Raw genomic sequence first — 24,136 nt, 5'->3', positions numbered from 1 at the left:
CTACTCTTCATAGAATCACAGAATGGCCTGGGTTGGAAGCTACATTAAAGACCATCAAATTCCACCCCCTCTGCCATGGGCAGAGACATCTTCCACTCAATCAGGTTGTTCAAAACCCATCCAGCCTGGCCTTGAGCAATTCCAGAGATGGGTCAACCACAACATCTCTGGGCAACCAGTTCCAGTGCCTCATCACCCTCACAGTAAAGAATCTCTTCCTAATGTATCATCTAAACCTGCCCTCTTTTAGCTCAAAGCCATTCCCCTTGTCCTACCACTACCTGCCCTTGTAAAAAGTCCCTCCCTGACTGTCTTGCAGACCCTCCCTTAGGTACAGGAAGGTGCTCTAAGGTCCCCCTGAAACCTTCACTTCTCTTCTCCAGGTTGAACAACCCCAGCTGTCTCAGCCTGTCTGCACAGCAGAGGTGCTCCAGCCTCTGAGCATCTTCATGGCCTCCTCTGGATTCACTCCAGAAGATCCATGTTGCTCTTCACACTGCCTCACGTTTAATTGGGCTATCTGATAGCAATCAGGCCATCTTTTTCTCCAGAGCAAATTATCTACACTAACAAATCACCAGTCTGGTCTGCCACTTTTCCTTACCTGTAAATGAATACTGTGTTGGACCTCCCGTGTAGACAGTCTCCTCTTCTGCTGGACACACACCTGCCTCTACCTCTGTTTCTGCAGCACTCTGTGAACCTTTTATCCACGCACAGATACTCTCCTTAGGATCAAAGTCACACTTTCCACAATGTGCTGTTTCCTCCATAGATAAAGGGCAAAGGACATTAGCCTTGCATTCTTCTTTTACCTAAGGAATACATAGGAAAATTTAAATATATTTCCCACATTTTTCTTTCTCTATAAATGCTTCCATTAGTATTTCTCTATCTTTATGCAACACAAAAACCATGCCACCACCTTGATTACATTGATATTTCCAGTATATGTGAGACCCTTTCAGCCTTTGGCCTGTCTACTGTCTTTGAACATTGATGTTTCTATAATCCTTTCTAAAAGAAACAGATTTTTTTTTTTTAGGGTCCTTGGATGAAAGCATCACAAATTTTAATTACTGGAAGCACAAATGGCTGGATTTGTTGAAAATAGAAGAATCTAGAATCAATGACAACAGGATTTTATCCAAGAATTTGAACATTCTGTTCCTGCAAAAGCCAATATCCTGTGGCAAATCAGTAGCAAATTCCCAGCCCCTCACACAGCTTGCCAAGTACACAAGAGGGCTCTGTGCAAGTCCTTGGCAGCTTTTGAGGCTGAAAACTCTATCCATGGGCTATATAAATCATGTCTTCTGCCACATTGCTACTAAACACAGGCTTTGCTGCAATAAGAGGACCTCTGCAAACATAAAGATATAAGATTTAACCCATAAAGTACAATTCACAGAAATATACACTAAGCATCCACAACTTTCCATTAAAATTCATGAAATAATATTTTTGCCAAGCCATAAGCTAGAGAGCAATAATTCTCATGAAATATAGGTTGCTGCAGAAAGAAATGTACTGCCAAATTTGCAACACATATTTTTGCCCATTAGGTCCTAAACTTCAGAAGGAAATCCAAGCAGATTATACCTAATGCTTCCTTAATTCAAGTATTGAAATTAGCTTCTCAGCTGATTAGAAACTTCAGCTAATTTAACTTCCCAAATTTGGCCCTTCCACAAATAATTATGTTGTGATAGACATCCATATAGGATGCAGGATATAGATGGATTGCATTCCCATGTAAAGTAGCTGCAGAATGTGTCAGGCTATCAGCCCTTTTGCTGTTAGTAAATCTATACATCTCAGAGAGCCAGCAATGCTATCTCTTTTCTACTGTGGGTAAGTGAAATACAAAGCACTTCCCTTGTTTATACTTTATACCTAGGGCAGGGATCTGGTGTGTTATCTACCAGAATTCATTAACCTGTTCTCAGCCATTTTTCCCTTGCATGAGCTACTAACACAGTGCATTGAGGAACTGCAGCTGACTCATCACAACGCCTGGATTTTCTCTAGGAGAAAATGATTCAGTCCGAAAATGAAATTACATTAAAACCTTGACATGAAAAGGCAAAGATGTAAGAAATGTTTCTGTATTCATTTAGCAGATGAACAACAAGGACATAGGAACACCTGCATGTGGCAGGATGGAGTCTGCTTTACTTTTCTTATATATTTGGCAAATTCCACAATATCTTTCTGATTTCCCTATTGTAGAATTCACAATATCCAATGTTTTTTTTTTTCTCCTTCACTTTCTCTCTCTCTCTTATCATAAATATAAATACAATTTTATAAAAAGCATATACATATATATTATACATATATACAACAATTGAGAACATTTTTACGGCATATGCATAACACCAAGATGCTAATTCTTGAAGATTTCTGTTGAATTCAACTTGGAGTTGCAGGCAAAATTGTGTCATGCTGATGCCTACAGTCATACGGCACTCTTGGAAAAGACCAAATTAGCCTTTATGGTGTTTAGTTTACTCTGACATTAAAATAGAAAGAGAATAAACTATATAATTCATTAGGCAGGAAAGGACCTACCCTAGTACTGCTGAAATTTATGCCAAAATGGCCACTGGTTTTCTGTAGGATCAGGATTAAGTCCATCAAGAAAATGTCAATTGCTTTATTGTTATTTTTGGTGTTTTTTGTGGATTTTTTAGGGGCTTGGGGAATCATGTCCTGCTGCCTGCTCAAATTGAAATGTTATAGCATTTTTATACTTCAGAATGGGCCATCCAATTTTAATTTCCACTTAATGAACATCATCAGAAACAGTGGTCACAGAATGGAAGCTGGCTATACATGTCAGTCTTGTTAGTATGCCAGCTTTTAGCCACTGTACTAATCTGAAGTGCTGGGCAACACTTCACAGAGGCAGCTAATCATTATTAATTCCTTTAGAATTCATTGCAATAACATCAATCATGGCAAACTCATTTGGTATTAATATGGATGTAATGTGAAAATGAATAATGCACATAAGAGTTTTTATATTCCTATTTTAGAAAAATAGTTATGAACAGTGTATTTCTCTTGCCATCATCAAATCAGAGCTACCAAGAGATTTTCTATCAATTACCTTCATCATCATTCCAGCTGAAATCTTGTCAGAGCAAACATATTTCAAAGGATTATATCCAACTCCATTACAGCATTCTTCGCTCTTTGGAATAAGTTCAGTCTCACAGCATTTTACTGGCACTTGGTCATTCTTTCTAACATGTGCTAGGGACTCACCACTGGAACCTGAGCAGCATATGGTATCTGACTTATTCACATACTCTTGCCCACAACAGAACATCCCTGAAATGAACAAACAACCAACAAAAAAAAGCTGAACATGAAATTTAAGTAAATAGATAGACAAGAAAGGAGAAAGCTCACAATGCAATATATCTTGGCATAAACCCACCAGCAACTGGAATTATGCAGATTTAGCTAAAGTGAGATTAAATTCAAATGTGAGGTGACTGAAGTAAGCATCCTGACTTCCAGACCTGCTGAAAACAATCAAGAATTAGAGAAATAAACAGGGTGCCCTACAATCAACGCTCACCACTCCTGAACTTTGTAAAGAACTTTGCTATGGAATGCCACACCAGTGTACTGGCCACAACAGGCTGGAGATGGATTGTTGATGAAAATTTCCTGTAGAATGTAAATATTTTATATTTTAAAGTAGGAATTCATATTAGGTACCTAGAATGCAATGGGTGACTTGGAAAACACCCAAAGTGAAGCTTCAGTCATCTTATACAGAGAATTATCACTCAAGAAGTTGACATCTATATATAAATTTAATTTCTACAATGGAATTGATAAGCTGCTGAACTTAATTCCACTATTTTTTTCTGGTTTTAATAATTTCATTTTTAAAAGGAAAGCTCATCATAACCATTACAATTTTCCACATATTCATATGAAATACCAGTATTGAACCCAACACCATCTAAAGAAAGGGGTAAGTTTTAACTCAGAACCAAACACTACAAACTCCTCTATAATTGCAATGAAGTAAATGTTATTACTAATTAAACTAGGAAGATGTCACACAAAAACCAGGCTGTGATATACTCTTACATCTACAACGTAGTTTGTGTTTGGCGTCATTTCTGTTGTATGTTGGCATTTAAAACACGTGCAAGAGTGGCCACTTTTTTCACTGCTATTTATTGCAGCAAATCTCTCTTAGAAGTCATTCATAATGAAAATTAATCTTTAAAGGTGTAATCCTGCTAAAGCATTCAGAACATTTCAATCACTGGAATGGCTAAAAATGGTGATGTTACTTGCATACTTTACCTTTTGTCAGGGCTGGTTCTATTCACAGCAATCAAACTGTGAGCACCAGCTCTTCAAGAAGTAAAATATTTCCTCTTATTCACACCCTTTTTCCAAATTGTCCTAGGATTCTACCAATTTTAAAGAGAGAATTAATACAGAAAATGACTCAATTCAATACTAATAAGCAACTCAGACAGCCCCAAGGGACTTTTGACAGGCAAACTAAAATTTTGATAATGAACTGTTTTTCTATTGAAACAAGCAAAGCTGTATTCTTTCACTGTGAACCTCATCTTTGTTTAACTGAATTAAATTTTTCAGCCAAGATTTCACTCACATAACAAGAAGTGACTCCCTTTCTAGTTTCTTTGGTAAACCATTACTTCTTTAATTATTATCAACCTTGTTCCAGTGTGATAAATTGCTAATTACTTAATACCCTAATCAGCGTTCATTCTTTGCACAGATAAACTGTGACAGCGCCATTAATTTAAATAGTAATTTCACTTAATGGCCAGAACGGCACACCAGATTTTTATGCAGCATTTTCTGAAGACTGCATCCATCACTGCAATATTCTGACATAAAGATGTCTGACGTGCACTAACTCACTTAGGGAGAGCAGATGTTGCAGAGCAGAGTTTGGTAGTAATTCCCAGAGTGCATCACTTCAGCATGAATGAGCTGCAAAGGCAGAGGTAGACAATCTTCTGAAACTGCATTGCATAGCCCCTGACCTTTCCTTAATTTATCACATGTAGCACTTGACTCCTGAACCTTGACACCTCAAATGTACAATTTTAAATATGCTCCAAGAAAAACAAAATAGGACCATGTAATATTGATGGATTGATTTTCCTTCTAAAAATTGCTTTATTCAATTGCCTAAGGATCCAGGAATTCCTATAAACCCTTGCTGAATTCAGTAAAACATCAAAATGTAAGCTATTTGTTTGTAACTCAGTTGGAATGTGTGTGTCATATTTTATATATTTGTTTCATAGGCACGTAATGCATTATAACAAAAAGAAAATCCATGGGCTGGAAAAGACACTTCCTGCTAACACTGATTTCTGTCAACAACTATTTCATGTTCATTCCCAGAAACTGAAAAAAATTTATAAACCTAGCTGAGTGATGAATTACTAATTTAGTAAATCTGCAAAACCAATGCTTTCAAAAGGGAAAAAATTAGTATTAAAAGGCTTAGCCTTTGGAGCCAGAATAGAGGATCAACAAAATACAGAGCCAGTGTACATTGCAAACTACTCCAAAAATCCTTGGCTTACATGTGGGTATTGCAACTATTACAGATCAGGAACCACAACAGTACAAAGCATCATCTTTCATGAGTCTGGGATGTCAGTACAGTGGCATTAAAAGGAAAAAAAAAAAAAAAGAAAAGACAGTGAGAGTGAAAATCCAAGAGTGGTTTTAGCTGACATTATCCTTTATAGCCAGAAATAGAGAACTTTGGATAATCACACTGCAGCAGTGGGGCTCAGGATGGGCCTGTTCACCAATGCCAGCCTTTGCCAGTAGATGTCTCTATGGTCACCCCACTAAATAAGGCCAACGAGGGGCTGAAAAGGGAACCTAAGAAAAGAGAAATTAATAAATAAAGAGAAAAAAAGTAATGTGGGATGGATGAAAAATCTCTTTTTGAAAGGTAGACTCTCTGAAAAAGGTATGTAATGACAAGTGAAAAAGTTCTATGATTCAAGCTCTTAAACCAATGTTCAGAGCAAACCTGGATCTAGATTCAACAAAAAGACATTGATTTTGAATTGGACATGCAATAAAATGAGATTGTGTACAGGGCTTCCACTTTTAGTGAACAAGTTTTTCTCTCATGTTTTTTTTTTTGGAAGGACTTAAAGCTCTCAAACAAAAGCTTTAAATTGTCACTAGATTTTTAGCTATGGCATTCATTGCCGAGTGCAAAACAGTGCTTCAGAAGCAATTCAGCTTTTGCATAAAACCACCCCCTTACCTCTTCTCCTTCCAGACAATGAGATCAGCCTTCCAATTACCACATTCTTGCAAAATTCTACTTATCCATTTGCCAATGATAAGTAAATTATGTTTTTGTGTAAGAGCATTTTTTCCATTAGAATAATTACAATAATTAGGATAGGAAGCAGGTAAATTTTTATGCCTGGCTTGTGCATTTTCGTGATGTATTTAGCAAGGCTGAATTACTCCAAGAAATTAAGCAAAAACCAATTGAGCATGATCTATATGATATAATAAGAAACCACAATCTATTCTATGCTTAATGCAAAAGAATACGATCTCTTTTCAACTGTGGTGCTAATTCATCTTTCAAACCTGTATTTGTGTTCAGCTGTGTGCTGGCTCACAGCGTAAAGTGCTCACAGAAAACCCATGAGCAATGAAAAAAGCCACTGTTTTCTTTTTCAATGGCCAAAAAAATGTCATCCTGATCCATTCTTGGGAAAAATAGTGTAAATGATTGAGCGCTATAGGCTAAACACATTTTTAAAAGAGAGATATAAAGGTTTTTTAAATATCTCCATTTAAGGGAAAAAAAACCTGTTAAGAATACATATATACTGAAATGAAGAACATAACTTTCATCCCAAGATACCTGTATTACACTCCTACACAACTCATCTGCCCAGAGAGAGCAGTAAAAACATAAACGCTACCCCAGCAGTTCTGTTCCAACAGCATCTGTTAATTCACTCCATTTATAAAATACATATTGACAAAGACAACTGAACTGGGACCAGAGAGATTTGATTTGGTGTGAGAAAGTCAATTCAATGTGATTTTGTTAAAGGGCTCCTGCAGGCAAATAAAAGAGTTTAAGTAATAAAGTACATAAAGAGATGTTTTATGAGCCAGCCCTGTCTTGTGGCAGCCACACAATGCAGGGCTATGCAAGAGGGCCTTGCTCAGAGCTGGTATTGAGAGCATGCATGCTGTAGATCAAGCACAATTAGGGATCACACTGAGAGGCAGCTAAAATCATGCAAGCAGTGCTGCTCACAGCTCACACCAGGAGTTGCCAGTGGAAGGGAAGGATAGCATGGAAAGCACAGAAACCATGGCAATACTCATCTCATTACCTCATCCAGACAGTCAGCACCCAACGAGGGTGCTCCTACTACCAGAACCACCGAAGGATCCAGGGAACACAAAAAATTAGCTGAAGACAGAGCTTGTTTTTTGGAGAAAGGAGGAGTTCAGCCTTCAGATCTGGATTCTTAGTTATATGTTAAGATTCTTGGTTGTACAACTAAGAGGCTCAAACTGGCATACACCATCACTCAGCTTTGTACACCAAGCAAATCTGGGTACTAAACCTTCATTATTTCTGTATTTTGAAATCAGACTCCTTTTTCACACCACAATAGTTTCTGAAGTCTTTTTGTCAGGCTGAGAAAGCCTAAGGCTGATGGGATATAATTTGTCTAATAATTGTGGAAAGAAAAGACACATGAAAATATCTGAATAGGTTTTCTAATAATACCTCCAATGTCTGTCCTCAGATAGTCGCAAAGTGTTTTATAAGGAAGCAGGGCTTGGATTGTATCTCTAAATGATGGAGTAATTTCCTATAATTCCCAAGAAATTAATGGGATACACCAGATGAGCCAGTGAGCAGTGCTGGGGATTAATTTTTTGTTAATTTTAAACTACAGCAGGTACAGCCCCATGTGAGGGATGAACACAAGACAGTGACATAAACCACCAAGCAGACACCATTGCAATCTTCAGTTTCCAGGTGACTAACTCCACATTTCCAGAGCAAATGGAAAATCCCTGCACTGGGATACATGGTGGCACAAGGTGGTCAATCTAACCTCACTGAGGGCACCAGTCCTGTTTCCTGACTTGCACAAGGAAAGATCATTCACTCCTTTTGAACTGTCTGGTTTCTTCATCCCCTGCAGCTTTTGCACAAAGGCAAAGAAGGTTACTGCAAGCTCAGCATTTTGGAGTATAGCAAAATAGGTGACTAAAGTGCAACAACATTTTAACAAATTGGCACACACACTTCAAACCTGAGTGTGTCACTTCTGAATGGCTGGTGTCACAAGAGATTTAGAAAGATGAAGAGCTTTTTTTCTTGAGGACTTATCACTTACCTGTGAGAGGTCTGTATGCAGTCCCTTCCTTTTCATCACCACAACAGACTGAGTCCATGCTTATGACCCTTCCACCGCAGCACTGCTGATTGAAACTGTCATGCAGGGATCCACCACAGCAGATTTGATTGCCTGATGTGGAGTAAGGCATTCCCTGGCAGCAGGAATCGCCAATTCCAACTGAAACTCTGTTCTCCTCTTCATTAGGGCAGCATACTTCTCCTGTCAATATAAGGATGCAATTAAAGATTTTATCCATTTATAGCCCTTGAAATTCCTGAGAGCCTTTCATTAGATAGCAACAAATCTGGATTCACACAGCTTCATGTACAGAACTCTCCAGGTGAAAGCACAGAATCACTTGGTAGTTTAGGATGCTATAAAAGTATTGTATTAATTTGTAATAATGATTAAAGAAATGTGCATTCATTAATTCAGGTCAAGACTCTGTAAGATATCAAAAGACAAGCATGACAGAGACAAAGCTGAGAAGAGCAATGAAAATAATGTCTGTGCATATGACAATTATACAAATAAAACCTTTTTGCAATTGCAGCTACACAGTAAAGAGAGCACACTCTTGCTGTGTTTAACAGAACCATCAGGCTACTTATTCTTCACAAAAAATTTTCTTGTCTCCTTCAAAATCATTCCAAACTTGTCTTGATGAATCAATTCACAATGCTTAAAGCATTTTTCATGTTTGAGTGTCGCTCAGGAGTTCATCTCACAGAGAATTTAAGGATTAAACTCACTTTAAAAATTAAATACCACCATCACAATTGGTGGGCTTGGCTGCAACTTAAGCAAAATCATCAGCTTTTACAGGAAAAGACTGTAGGATAAGATTGCCAATGAGACTGACACTGTAATGGTGGGGTGGGGTGGGCTGGAATAAGGTGTGGGCTATGAACAAAGCATATACTGTTATAAAGGAGCTGGTGAATCCAATTGAGCTGATCCAATGTTCTAATGTTTTTATGTTATTTTTCTGTGTTGCAGTGTTTTCTGTGGCTCAAATGTCATTTGGAAGGAGGAATGGTTTTGTTTTGCTATTGAAGATGGATAGTAGAGTTGAATGAAGTATTTTGATTCCTGAATCATAATCAAAGAAATGTGTTTTGATTTTTAAAACTAATCCTTCTCATTTAAAGCAATATCTCAAGTTTTTTTCTTACGAAAGATTGGGAATTAAAAGACAGAGAGCTCCAAACTCAATGCATCTTTTGTCAGAAATAAACATGTGCTGAGATTGTAACAGATGAGGAAGAACATTGTTTTCCTTTCTCTCCACATTACTTGCCAAAGAGGTGCCTGGGTGGTAGTAACATTATTTGTTCTGCCTCCCATCTTAGTTCTGGGATGGATGTTTGCACTTCTTTGTGCACTAGTGTTTCTGCCTTCCTAAGATTGAGATTCTGCCTTCCTAATTTGTAATCTTCATGCCTCCAGACCAGTATGCTTCAGCACATCCTGAGCTATTGAGCTGGCCAAACAATATCTGGGAAATATGTATGCTTAGAGAGTTTCCTGTATAAATAACTTTATCAAATAAAGTCAATAATAACCAAAAAAAGATGAGAACAAATTTTTAGAGTATAAAAGTAACAATCTATCTGGGTACTTCATCATATTTTCCTGCATTCCTCGGAAGCTAATTTAGCTGCTACACAGAGAAAGTATTAAAACACAGACTGTAGCTTACATCTATTGGAAATAAAACTAATTTTTTTAAAGAACTATTAGACATAAGACACAAAGGATCAGTAACCTTCTCATTAACCTCTCAAAATGGGTTCCATTCCAAGCTAGGCTTAAAAATGTTCTCCCTCTGAAAACTACTATGCAGTCTTACCAGTTAATTGTTATCCTTATCAAACAATGACCCACATTAACATTTAGCTTGAGGTTATTAGCATATTTATAAAAATAAAAAAGGAAAAAGTGACCAACAGTGTTCATGTTGCTGCCCTTTAGAGTATAGAAAAATAATGCAGCAAGTATACTTAGAAAATTTATTTAAAATCATGTTCAAACATTCACTGTTTCATGCTTGTGGATTGCTGACTGAACAAGAACTACTGTCAGACATAAGACATTTTGTTCCACTGTGGTTTTCTTTCTTGATGTAAACAACATTAAGCTAGTTAACATAGACCACTGGATGGGGACAGAGGTCACAGTATAATCTCTCCATTTCAGTACACTGAGATTAATGAGGTCAGCAAAATACACTTCTCTGGTTCTTCCATGTGATAGAACTTTTCTGATGACATCATGGAAGGCATTCTAATATTGTGATATATTAATTACTTTTCAAAAGATCAGAACTTGGGATGTGCAGAACGTGTTGGCAAAATGTCAAGCATTTGTGAGCCTACGGAATGTGTGCCAGCTCGTGAGTAATGGAAGCATTTTAGCTCCTGACCTGACAATTGCCTACAAAGAGTTATATGCTCTGAACACTGGCCCCATGAAAGGGGCCTTTTCCTCCCTTTCCTCCCTTTCCTGTCAACAATGACCCCCTAACAAACTGGAAAACCAAACTCTGGACAGTAATGCAGAAGCACAGTTTTTGGCAAACTTCCCAAATCACTCTGAGAATAGGATAAATTACCATCAAAGTTAATGCACGTGGGAGGCATACTTTGATCTGTAACATTAGTGGAAACAAAGAGTAGACAATGTAGAAACAAGTAGAAGTGATGTCATCCAGAATATCAACACCAAAGGCTAACAATTGTTCTACAACAGAAATGGCTATGGAAAAACATGTGGGGTCAAGTCAAGCAGAGAACTAAACTTCACCACTAAATTGCCTGATGGTGTTCCTATTAAGGAGAACTGCCCTCCCCATTATGCAGCACTTACTGCAATTAAGTATAGTTTGGCACAAATTAGTTCTCTGGGAAATGACCCAATCATCAGGTCTCATCAATTAAGCCTTTCTTGTACCAACAGAGTGTACCGTGTTTGGAAGGCAAAGTGAGCGCAATTTCCTTTGCACTGAGCACAAGTCTCGAAGACATCTATATATCTTGATAAATCTCACATTTATTGTTTTCATTCTCCTTGATTTAACAAATACATCAACTTTGTTGTTTTGTTTCATTCAAGCAGTGGAAAGGAGCTGTCTCTTACCTACTAAAACTCTGGTGTAATAACCACCACAGCACTGATGTTTTGGCTGCACAGCATGTATCTGCCCACCACAGCAAACCCCTGGTGAATTAAGAATAAATGGAATGTACTTGTCCTCACAGCATTGGAAGCCAGGTTTATTGTTGTGCAGAATCCCATTACAACATACCTAGAAGTAGTAAAAAAAAAAAAAGAAAAAAAGAAAAAAAAAAAAGATCAGTAAGAAGGCAGTATCTGTTAAACAGCACATAATGTGTTGTCTGGCAAAACAATGTATATGAAAACATGTATCCTAGTGCAGACACTAATAGGAGTGCAGTCAAATAAAATGTGACTTGGCTAAAATTCTGTGCCCTCCAGCATTATCAGACTTCAATAAACTACTGTGTATCTGACAGAATGCTGCTATGTGGCCTTCAACCATACTGCACCTTAATAAAATAGTCCATTAATATGAATCATCTTCATATGCCTTGCAGGCTGTTTGAGTCTCTCAGTGTGGAGTAGATTGCAATGTGGATTTAGTCTACCATCACCTGACCCTTTTTTTTCTTCCCAATTCTTGGTTTTGTTTTTTTCATTTATGATGAAACCCTTACAACTAAAAAAAAGTATTTCCCAATATGAGCTTTTGGGTTTTCTTTCACATAAAAATAAGTGGAATTATCTTCATATATCACATTATGACGATAGTTCTTCAGACAATGTGATCTCAAGAGAATAGTATTTATATAAGGACTTTTTTTTCAGAATAAAATTTATATGGAAATGAATTTTGAAAAGGCCTTTTAACTGTGGACTTCTTTCTAGGTGCTGTCGAGAAAATTATATGCTTGAACAATCAAATATTTATTTGTACACTTACTCCTGTGTCAGTGGAGTGGCACACTGAATACCCAGCAAATCATACAGCACAGTCAGTAGAATAACAATAAAAATGGTAAACTTGGGACCTACAGCCAGTGCAACTTATATCAGCTTCTTCCAGCTAGGCATGAAATGGAGCTGGCAGGAGAGCAGAGATGTTAGAGCAGAGTTCCTCCTTTGTCTTCTTTTGAAATGGACCTCTTCCACTACTGACTTTTACCATGTCCTAAATCAGGTTAGTTAAGCAACAAAGAAAGAGTGTTGCTCTGAAGGATCTTTAGTTTACCTAGGTACTTTGACTATTACTTGAGAAAAAAACTTGTAGAAATGGATATTAAGGGCTCAGGGCATCTCTTTTGTATTATATATGTTAATAAAAATGAATACAAACAAAAACATTGATTTTCTGATGCCATAAACTCTCTTTGACTTCAGAAGGATGATGCTTTGTTTTGTTCACTTTTGAATGGCCATTATTCCATGACTCTTGGGAGTATTAGGTTAGGTTCTGAAGTTACACTTTACAGTACATAAACAATAGGTAATCCACAATTAACATCAGGTAGGACAGAGGAGGTTCCTGTTTCCTCATTATATTTTTAGGTTTTATAACTTTATATGCTTTGAATTGTGACACTGTTTTCTGCTTTTCCAATGCACTTTCTCCTTCAGCATCTATTTTAGACTACCAGTGTAGCTGAATTTCATAATTTTCAGGAATTTTGGATCTCTGTAGGCACTATTATATTATTTTGCTGTCCATTTTGTCACTGGTAATATAACCCAATCTATGAATTTCATTAACCTTCTGTTCTTTCTTCCAGATCATTAGCTAAGATGTCAAATAAAACTCAGCTTTAGAACTCTTGTCTGCTTCCTAGCTTTTGGATATTTTGCAATGACTGGCATGCACTCCAGGCTGAGTTTTTCTCAATTTACAATTAGCTCCAAAGAAATCGGAAGGTTTACCTGGTCTCTCTGTATTTCCAAATGGCTAAAAAGCATTCTTAAAACCAGAAACCCAAGTCCTATTGAGCCACTTTGTTCAGAATAGGTCACCTTTAGCAAAGGTTCTTGACATTTGCAAAAATGCCCTCTGTCCTGTCCATTTTACTGCAACCTGAGCTTGAGACAGCAGCCAGAAATTTTGTACCTGCCTACAAGAAAGAAGGCCAAACACATGTCCCTTGGGCATTCTTGGTCCCAGTTTGTGCCTCTTGGGATTGTCTGGTGTCTCCCTCTGTGATCTGTCCAGCCCAATACCAACTCTTCTTTTCATGGATTTCATTTGTCATCCCATTTTTCATTCTTTTTACTGATGGCCACCACTCAAATTTCACCTGAACACTGTCTTTCCACTTTTTAGATTAAAAAGGTGCACATCATTGGCTTTATCCAGGCTCAAATGCTTGAGCAGTCATTTTACTTTCCTTGAGATGCTTCCAGGTTTAAGAAATGTCACTCAACTTTTGAATCCTCTGTAGAAAGGGCTGCTCTGCATACCAACTCCAGCAGGGCCATTTTAGTACTAACTCCACAGCATTCCATTTGAAACACTGCTTGTAAGATTGCAGCAGTATTATTATTATTATTATTATTATTATTATTATTATTATTATTATTATTGATGTGTCTCATTTTCCACCTCAATTCCTGCACAAAATCCCCAGCTGTACATCCAGATGTGTTACAAAAGTTTCAGCAGCTACTTTCTCTTGTTAAAAATACATAAGATCCTCAGTATTTCCTAACAACCTATGGACAGTTTCCAAAGAGGGGCCCAGTCAGTTCTAGAACACATTCAGACTCTCATCTGGTGTTACCAACTGATACAGTCAGTGCTATTATTATGTAGTTTCATAACATCCTCTGCAGTCAGCTGTAAATTGTTAAAGAACACTTTTTTGGCAGTCCTCTAGAGATAGTCTCTATTTGCATTGATAGGCAGCCCAAGGATTCTGCAATATCAATCCATAAAAAAACCCCAAAACCACTCAAGTAATGCTAAATTTGCATCACAGAAAAAGAAGAAAAGCAGATGGATTGAAAGTTACAGTGGCAAAAGGTTATTATGAGCTCATCCTCTCACATCTAAATGCAACAGCCCCAACGGGGTGGTGTAATCCTGTACATGGAAGCAGAAGCCCTGGAGTGAACAAATACAGTGCCACCAGCATTTTAGGCAGGTTGGAGATTTCACTCTTGTAAAGAGGGTTGAATGCTCAACATGCACTTGGTAACCAGAAGATCTTTACTATCTGTGGAGATGATACAAGATGTTCATCCTTAGCTGTTGCAGCAGCCTTTAAAAACAACAGCAACTTCACAAAGTAACTCACAAATCAATCCTGTCATTCTCTTCCCACCCAAGCACACAGAGGGACTGTGATGCAGGAGCACAGGGACTGGGAAGGGTTGGGCACAAAGGAAGGCTTATTATGATGCTTGAGAAAGGCCCAGTCAGCCATGACACTGGCACAGAGTATTAGATATCAAATCTGGCAGGCAGGATTACACAATATTGTAACAATTTTTTAAAATACTCCAAACTTATCTAAGCAACTCTCTTCTAATTACAATTGTGTCATCCCTGATCCCTCAGCTTACTGAAGACTTTGCTGAAGGATATTATCTGGCCTTATGGACACATGCCAGTTGAGCTAGGACTGATTTACTCAAATAAACAGATGTGCTAGGCAGCCATGTTTATCCTTCTTGTCAAACGCTTTCTGCCAGGGCCACTTTGTGAAATAGCAATTCACAAAACACTCTCAGGAATTCCTATTAGCTACAGGAGTTCATTAAAAATTTCTGCCTGTGGAGCAAACACCTGAGTAATGATTGACCCATCATGTTCTCATGTGAGAGGGAATATTTTAAATTAGCAAGGCTCATTCTTTTTTTTTACTTAAATTATCTCTGAATCTATACAGACACCCTTTTCAGCTAAGTATACTCACTCAGGCATTTCTTTTCTCAAACTGTTGTTGTCTCTTGGTAATTGATACAGACTTAGATCTAAAATCCATGAGCAGAAATTATTGTTATTCTCTTACAAATCACTATGTATTATCTTCCCAAAATGAGTTTCATTTCCTGTCTTTCAGGTGTGTTACAACAAGAAGTGTAATATTTTTAAAGGCTCTCTATGCCTGAAAGAACTTGAAAAGAATTTGCAGAATATTGGTAACATTAATAGTAAATTTTGCATAAATATTGATGGGATACCCTTCACCAGTGTCAAGATGTGTTATGTTTCACTACTGACACCTTTGAAGCTGGCTATCAAGCCACTGTTTTACTCCTCCTGTTCTTAAAAAAGAGTCCTGCTGGTGTTTTTAATAAATGGTACATTAATTACAATAGTAAAGGGATAAACCTGTACTTCCTACTAATGTCAGTTTTGTTTGATTAGTTCATTAACTACAGATTTATACAGCTTGTTGCACTTGAAAATAAAAAGTGCTAAAGCTGTATTAACACCTTCAGTCAGGACCCTTTTAACCACTGATGCTCAGACTCACGATGCAAAGGAAGCAGAGATAATTAGTCCTTATGCCACTCCTTTAATTACATTTTTATTGTACCTGTCTCATTATTTTCAGGGTTCACCTCAGGATGTCAGCAAAAACAGATGCACAGTTTGGTAGCTCCATGGTTAATAGAGGAAAGCCTTTCCTACTGATACTGAGATTATGCTACCTGATGGGTGAAACTCAGGCAACACTCCCTTGTTAATTGAAGTACCTCTGCAAACCTCGTGGTCATGAGACTTCACATACAGGTAGAGTTAGGGATCACATCTTATTGAAAACATCTAGAGAAAGACTGAAAATTTTGGCAACTTGGGAATACTCAAGCAGCAGAGTTTGTCACTGTAAAGGGTCCACAGGACATCGGGACCCTCCTGGCAGGAGACAAAATTCAGCATCAGAGTGTATTCTCAGTTCTTCTGAAAAAATACACACACAAAAATATTTCTAAATTCTTTCTGCGTTCAAGGAATAAATCCATGCAAGTCTCATTAAACACCAGGGTAAGGATACTAGGAACAACAATGTGTTAGCTTTAGTTAAAATAACAAAGAATCCTAACACTGAAGCAGAAAACTGAATAACAACTAGAAAGAAGAAGTAGGGATCTGATGCAAAGATTATTTAGGATGGGATGAATGTTTGGTCTTCACTGGTCCTAATATCAGTGCATGTGCCCATGAATGTGCATGGACACATGTCCCTTGCAGTGGAAAGGTCACCTGTCCCCAGGTGGCTCGGGGCGAGCTGGTTTATTTGCAGAGCACAGTCCCAAGCAGAGGAGGCTCTAGCCTGGATCCCAAGTGCAGAGCACACACAGCAGTGCAGCCAGGCTGCTCCCCACTGCCTTGCTCACAGAGCTGCACCACATGGCTGGACCCAGCTCAGCCAGGGCTGGATGAAGAGTCCCCGCATCCCACTCTGCTGCACACTGACAATACACCCTGGTAATTCTTTTACTGGAGTGGATTAAATTTTGGAGATCTCTTATGTAGCTGAATCATAACAAATCCCTCTTTTTCTGCAGTGCCTTACAATAGCAAGCTGATGATGCCAAATGTAATCCATAAATCCTTAAGAAAGATTAATAAATAACCATAAACATATCTTGAAATAATTTTACATAAAAGGCCTGGTTTTCCATCACTTTATACTCATTATTTCAAGAAAATTGTAAGAGGGAAATTAGATCCAGATTTTGTCTTGTAAACAAGGTGCAATAAGTGACTCAAGCAAATGTGAGAACTCCACAACCTATTTGTCTATTTATATACAACTGCCTGCTTTTGCTGACCAGTCTATTATCAAAGAACTTGCTTATTATTCTGGATCTGAATATTACTAAAGCTGCTCAGCATTTAATTCTCAGTAGCATCTCTTCACATTTGCCAGTACAATGTATGGTGAATAGCTGAGGTTGGATGGGACTTTAGGCAACCTGGTCTAGTGGAAGGTGTGCCTGCCCACGGCAGGGCGTTGGAATGAGATGGTCTTTAAAATCCCTTCCAACCCAAATCATTCTGTGGTTCTGTGAGGTGCTCCTGGCACTGGGATAAGAAGCTTTTGGAACAAGTGCACACTCATCAGTGCTGCCTTTCGTTTCTGTCCAGCAGACTGTCAAATCCAAGGACCACAAACACCAGCATAAAGCCTGACAGTGACTTCTATAAAAATATGAGAGAAAGCTGCCACTGTCTTATGTTGTCCCTATCACAGACTTGAGTTTAAAAAGCACAAAAGGCACTAAGAGCTCTGTAGATGTCTCTTACAGACATTTTGGAAGGCTAGCATAGATACACATAGCAAACCAGATAAAGCACTGGGAGGGGAATTTTAATCAACTCACCAACAAAAATTACTGCCATGTCATTTTATGTATGAGTGCTTCAGTTTCCTGTGGACTTTACAGTCATTTATTACATATCCATTGCTTAACAAATAGCACCCACTCCTAACCACAGTCTTGGAGAATACAGAGAGACCATTAGAACAATGTAATGCAAAATTAATTAGAAAAAATTAGAAAGCTAGGGAGCCATAAAAATAAATGAACACTTTCCAAGCTCAAAGTTACCATAAATGTATGAAGACTAAAAACAAAATGAAGAGGAAAACTTATAAAACTAATTTAATACAAATTTAATTCATGCACATGCCAAGATGTAGTAAAAGTCAACCATGCCAGAAACCTGAAATAAATAATTTTACCTTTTAGAAAAAAGGGCTGCCCATAATTCTCTTGCAAGATTTCAGAAATACTTATATTTAATATAGTAGTGCTTTCAAGGGAATTCAAAAGCTAAAGCCATGTTGGCTGGAATAATTTATATTTTGATTTGAACCCCTCCAATAACTCACTCCCTTAATTACTGTCTTGTCTGACAGGGAATCTTGTGAATACATACTGTTTGCTTTAGTCACAGAACACGTGATGATGTCTTTGACAAATAGAGACACTATTTCATGACATTAAATCTTACTTTCAAACTAAGAGCTTTCTACCTCATTTGTCAATAAAAACCATTACAGACTCCTGCTATGCTATTGATCCTACTCCTAAACAGGAACTCATATGAAGATTAACCTGAAAATAGCCATAATTTAAAAATGCCTTTGACAAATCACAATAGATCCCATTCAGAGTTGCTCATCATTGTCATGTAACAGTTACCCACTTGTAGCTGAATCTAAATAGATTTTGTCTACTGAAGAATCTGTGCATTAAACATTTAGCCAAGGAATAACTTAAGAGGGGGAAGAAAAAAACCCAGAAAACCATGTTAATAACCACCATTTGCCATGCAGGATCTGAGGAATAATTCCTCACACAAAGAGAAACTGTATAGATTTGCTAGCATTTTTCAAGTTCTGCATACACCTAGAAATTTCCTGTGGCCTTTCAGTGGTCAAGTGCAATGTCTTTATGCTAAAGTTGCCATATGAACTACCACGTATTCACAGGGGTTGCCCTGTCCTAGGTACAGAATCCAGCACTATCCCTTGTTAAACTTCATAATGTGGGTGGTTGCCCATCTCTCTTAATTTGTTGAGGTCTCTGCAGGGCCTCTCTGCCTTTGAAAGAGTCAACAGCTCTTCCCAATTTGGTGCCAACTGGCCCAAGTAAGATGCAAAAATACATACTGAGATCTATGTGTATCCACCATGTAATTTGTCACAATGGGACTGTGTTGGGGGACTCAAGAGGTGGCAGAGGTGGCACTTCTCAAACTTCATTATCCATGGCTTGTATGATTTACTTGGGAACACCTATACAGCCTGAATTCTTGGGATGAACTTCTGCACTACACACATGAAGCAAAGCTTTCTGAAAGGAAGAAACTTCAGAAGTTTGATGTTGTGAAGTGAGGTGGTCCTTGTAGTGGTTAGGAAACTAAAGTCCCCATCCAGACCTGCAACATATTTGAAGGGATTTTGAAACACAGGTTCTGGCTTAGCTTCCTGTGCAAGGAATTCAGTTTACATGTGTTAAAATTACTTCTACCCTCAACCAGCATGTTATAAATGAAAACAATTTGGAGATTCACTTCAACAATGCACCAAACCAAAGTGTTAATGAACACATTCATAAATGCTTACCAATTAATTTCTCTTGAAAGAAAAATAAGGTCAACAAACAACGACTTAACAGAATCACTTGTCTTCAGCTGACTCACACACAACTATCCTTGTAATGAGCTCAAATATCTATAGTTGATTTTAAAGAGCTTCAGGTTATCTATCAGAGTCTTGATTTTAAAGCATCAAAAGAAGCAAGCCCTCCACTTCCTTTTCTCTGATAATTAGAGGTTTGGTGTACACACCTCTTCCTAAAAATATTATTTTTCATTATATAAGTAACTTTAGAATATAGAAGTACCTCCGACTCTGGATGATAACACACTTCTCCACAGATATTTTCATCCTTTTTACATTCTAATGAGATGCACATTCTACTACTTTTGCTGCTCCTTGGAGTTTTCAATGAAGTACACTTCTGCCACGCTTTACGTAGGAGTTCATATCCCAGGATAATGCCATTTGGCTGTCCCGGTGATGCCCAGTTGATTTGAAGGGATCTGCAATAAGAAAATAAACATCTGTTCAACATTTGGATGTATTTATGCCTCTGTAACTACTTACATTAAATGATTAGCAGTTCCTTTTTACACTAGTTCACATCGAGTGAAACATTTTGAAGTTTCCAAAAGTGTTCTGAATAACAAATTCCATAGATCAAAGGTCTGAAAGTTTCTAAAAAGTGTCAATATCTGCTAATACTCCATGAAAACTAATCACACACGCAACCAAAGTCCTTAAATGTTGCTGTTTAAACGACATCTCTTTCCCATTTCTGGAAACTTTTGTGTAGCAAACTATCTAGCATTTTACTCTTCTCATTTCATAACTCCTTTCCCTCTGTGCCTTTGCCAGTGCAGCTAACTCACACTGTGCTCAGCCATCACTTAGAACAGGCTAGTCTTAATCTTGCCTTTCCCCTTTTTTTAAAAAAAAAAAAAAAAGAAAAGGATGTTGCTTTGAGATGTATTCTTCAGAGTAGAATTAAAACTTATTACAGCATCAGTAAGCACTGGTTCCCTTCTGTACTTAAATATTTTGACTGGACATCAAATTAAAAGTAAGAAGTGGAAGTGTTTATCATGACTAAGACTCAAGATTTCTGACTGAGTGCAAAAGTATCACTGCAGCAGCCTGCAAAGACTGTCTGTAAAACAAAATCCTGCAGCTGATTCCAGATTTGATATCAGACTATCATCAGTTTCAGGAACAAAATCTCTTAAGGGCTATTAAATCATGCTCAGCTGTAGCATGACTATCGCAACTAAAAATGTGTAGATATTTCCTTGAGACACCCGCTTAGGATTATGATAATTTAAAAAAAAAAAAAAGAAAAGGGACATTTGAAAAAAAAATACAATTTTCCCAGTGATATTTCAAATGAGTACTTCATTTCTTGTATATTCACTGTGGAGTATTGCATAAGACACAAATTCCTTTCACTGTGACTCTTTGGGTAGGGAGAAGGAGATCCCAATGCTGCGTGCAGATCAATAGAAGGACTGAAAACATGGCATAGCTAGGCTCCAAGTACCTCTTTTTAATCTCCATGTCCCAATTACACAGTCACTGTCAGAATGCCAGTGACATCAGAAATTAGCATTAATTTAAAGTGAAAATGCTACAGTGAAACAGCAGCTGCTGAGATAAACTTCGACATCTTAACAGAATAAAAATAAGTGAACTATTATTTCACTTGCTTGAGGTATAAACATAGGAACACACACTTCAATAAGGCTTTGCAGACCAGGAATTAATGTCACCTATGAGGGAATAAATTCACAAGTGGCTTGTAGAGTTGCCATTATCATTCCAAGGTCTTCATCTGAATAGTAGATTTAATTCCATATTCCATCCATTGCTATTTTGTATTTTCTACCTACTCTACCACACACATGATCACATACACAAATGCACTCATCCACATTTAAATAGTGCTACACTTAAAAACAGAAAAACAGGAAAATATATTGTATAAACTTCAGGAAAAAACAGTAAAAAGAAAAGTAAAAGAAGGGCAGTACTTTAACCTTTATAAATGCCATTGTAACTCTCTCCTGGTCTTTGCACAGAATAGATCACAGGAGCAAAGAAAGCATTCCCAGTCTTAATTTTGAATTATTTTCTTTCTGCAAGTTTTGTTCAGACCCTCATGAGCATATTTTCCGAGTATTGTGCCAGTTTTTTGCAGTTTTTCAAGTCATAATTCTCTCAAACATAATTTAAAATTAGGCCCAAGAATTAACACAATAAGTCAAACATTTTGCCTTTTCTGCAGAGCGCAGTATGTATTTCCTTCCTTTAACAAGAAATCACTTTATTATTATTTGATAGCGACACAACTGGAGTGGACATAGCCTGATATAAAGAAAAACTGCAGCTGAACAAGGAAATTGTGTGGAAGGGGAATTCACTGACCAGTGGCAACAAGGTAAAGCTCAGCATGACCTTCCAGAACAGGCTCATAGACAAGCACACTCTTTCACAATTTTATGGGTGTTTCAGTTATGTCTACACCTTCCGATGCTTGCCACCCATGGCAAAGTGTGGCAATGCAGCAAGAGCAGGGCACAGCTCAGTTTAAAAAATAACAGCAGGGTTTTCATGGTACTGCAGAGGCTTTTTGACATCCCCCATCTGAAGGCAGAGCTGAAAATCCTCCTGAGCAGGTGCGGATTTAATGGGACACGATGGGCGCGTTAGTGCGCCGGCAGCTGTGTCGCGCGTGGTGCGTCTGACACAGCTGCAGGAACGTGGGCACAGAGCCTGCCTGGCCTCTCCTGCCACCCAGCCACTCCCTCTGGGGCACCCTGGAGCTGTGCCTACCCTGGGAAGCGCCCACAGCCTGGCCTGCAGAAGCAGACTCACAAATTGCAGGCATAGACAAAAACGTGCAGCACCCCAGAGGTGGGTATAGCCCCTCTCTGCCCAGAGAAAACTCCAAGTGTCTGCCATTTATGGGAGCTCCCATGCTGGATGAGTCCCACTGCTGCCACTGAGGGGAAAATACTGACACAGGCAAGACAGCCTAGCCAGGTTCACAGAAACAATCTGCTTCAGATTACAAGTCCACTAAAGCACTTTCAGGAGATAAAGAACAATTGCAAACTGATCCAGGAAAGTGTATTTGCTGTTGTGAAGGAGAGCAAAGTAAATTTGACTCAAGGATGTAAAGACAATTGTTTTTGACATTTTCAGGTAGAATTTTTTTTAATCCATGAAAAATAACAGTATTTTTAATTTTGATAATGCTTCAGATATATTTTGATAAAACAGACTCTGGAAACAAACTTCTGGGGTTTCTCTACTTCATCAGCTCCAAGTGCTTCTCTACTTCATCAGCTCCAAGTGCCCATAAGGCAGAAAAGGACTCCTGATTTTTGTTTTTTCTCAATACAGTAGCAAAGGTTTAACAGTGACGTTTTAAAATATATCAAAGCTTCACTTCAGAATCTTGATAATGAATATTCCATTAGTCTCATCACATGCAGGAGTTAAATTCAAAAAATCAAAGATTTAATGACTTTACGTTTTAGGAACTGGAAGTAAAAAAAAAAAAAAATCACAAGATTCACCTGACAGGCTTAAGATAGGGGACACTGCTATTATTAATGACTAGTGGGTAAAATATTTCCCTCATCAGGAGATCACACATACTGAGCAACTGCAGCAGCACTATTGCACAGGAGTTAAGTAGCTGCTGCATGGTGGATGCAGGGCTGACAGAATTAGAGAAGGCAGTATGGCACAGTCCAGACACTCTGATAAATGGCATCATGCCTCTCCTGTTGCTACAAACTTCCTGGAGAAACCTTGCAGTGCTTTGTGTTCCCCATGACTAGAGTAGGGAGAGTGATCAGGTGTCTTCTGGCTCTCTGACCATCTTCCCTGTATGGAAAATCAGACTCCCCGGTCTTCAGTTCCCAATATTCCCTTGCTGAAATCTGCACTACATTTTCTCACCTTCCATTTGTCCAGCAATGACAAAGGCTTTTTAACATGACACAGCAGTTTGACACTTTCATATTTGATTTCCTTTAGAACTCATGAACAAATACCATAATCCCAAGAATTTGTTGCTATGTTTTATCCATTTTTTCCATTTATCCATTTTTGTTTTGTCCATTTTTAAAAAATCTTTTTCACTATCATGTTCATTTGAAATAATTCCTCCTCCTCATTCACTCACAAACAGCAACAGATATAGTAACCTTCCAAAGTGCCATGACACTGAACACCAAGCCAAAGAATTCACCTGACTTTCCTCCCATGGCCTTATCCTCTTTGAGCTTTCCATCACACCCTGACCAGGGTTTCTGGTTCCCCCCAAGATACTTAAAGGGCCCTCTCCTCAAAAATCTGTGAGGGATTTTCCCTAGATTGCCTAGATTAGGCCATGGTGTTTTCTGAGCCATCAACCTTTGAATAAGGCATGCAACAGAACTGCTGTATTACGAGGAAAAAGAGAAAGAGGAGTGTTTTAAAGTGGAATGAACTACTTTCCAACACACCATGAGAATTAAATCCACTACCCAAACTATCAGTCAGTATCCACATGCATTCAGTACTCAGAAAACTTTC

At 38.1% G+C, this 24,136-nt stretch overlaps 1 protein-coding gene across 1 annotated transcript in view; it reads right to left on the bottom strand.

Annotated features, from left to right (window-relative positions):
• The window catches only part of USH2A (usherin), a 373,967-nt gene that overhangs the window by 82,426 nt on the left and 267,405 nt on the right, over window positions 1-24,136 (bottom strand). Inside the window, exons 47-51 of the mRNA XM_054280520.1 lie at window positions 19,857-20,055; window positions 11,580-11,748; window positions 8,439-8,660; window positions 3,116-3,339; window positions 605-815 (exon numbers count right to left, since the gene is read on the bottom strand). Of these exons, the coding sequence (XP_054136495.1) occupies window positions 605-815; window positions 3,116-3,339; window positions 8,439-8,660; window positions 11,580-11,748; window positions 19,857-20,055 (1,025 nt within the window). The remainder of the gene's footprint in view (window positions 1-604; window positions 816-3,115; window positions 3,340-8,438; window positions 8,661-11,579; window positions 11,749-19,856; window positions 20,056-24,136) is intronic.

This window comes from Melozone crissalis, unplaced genomic scaffold, assembly GCF_028551555.1.
Source record: "Melozone crissalis strain CALT ecotype California unplaced genomic scaffold, PUWL_Pcris_2 ptg000027l_1, whole genome shotgun sequence".
In the NCBI taxonomy this organism is placed as follows: domain Eukaryota; kingdom Metazoa; phylum Chordata; class Aves; order Passeriformes; family Passerellidae; genus Melozone; species Melozone crissalis.
The sequence above is the reverse complement of the archived record's forward strand: the minus strand, read 5'-3'. Positions and strand labels throughout refer to the sequence as shown.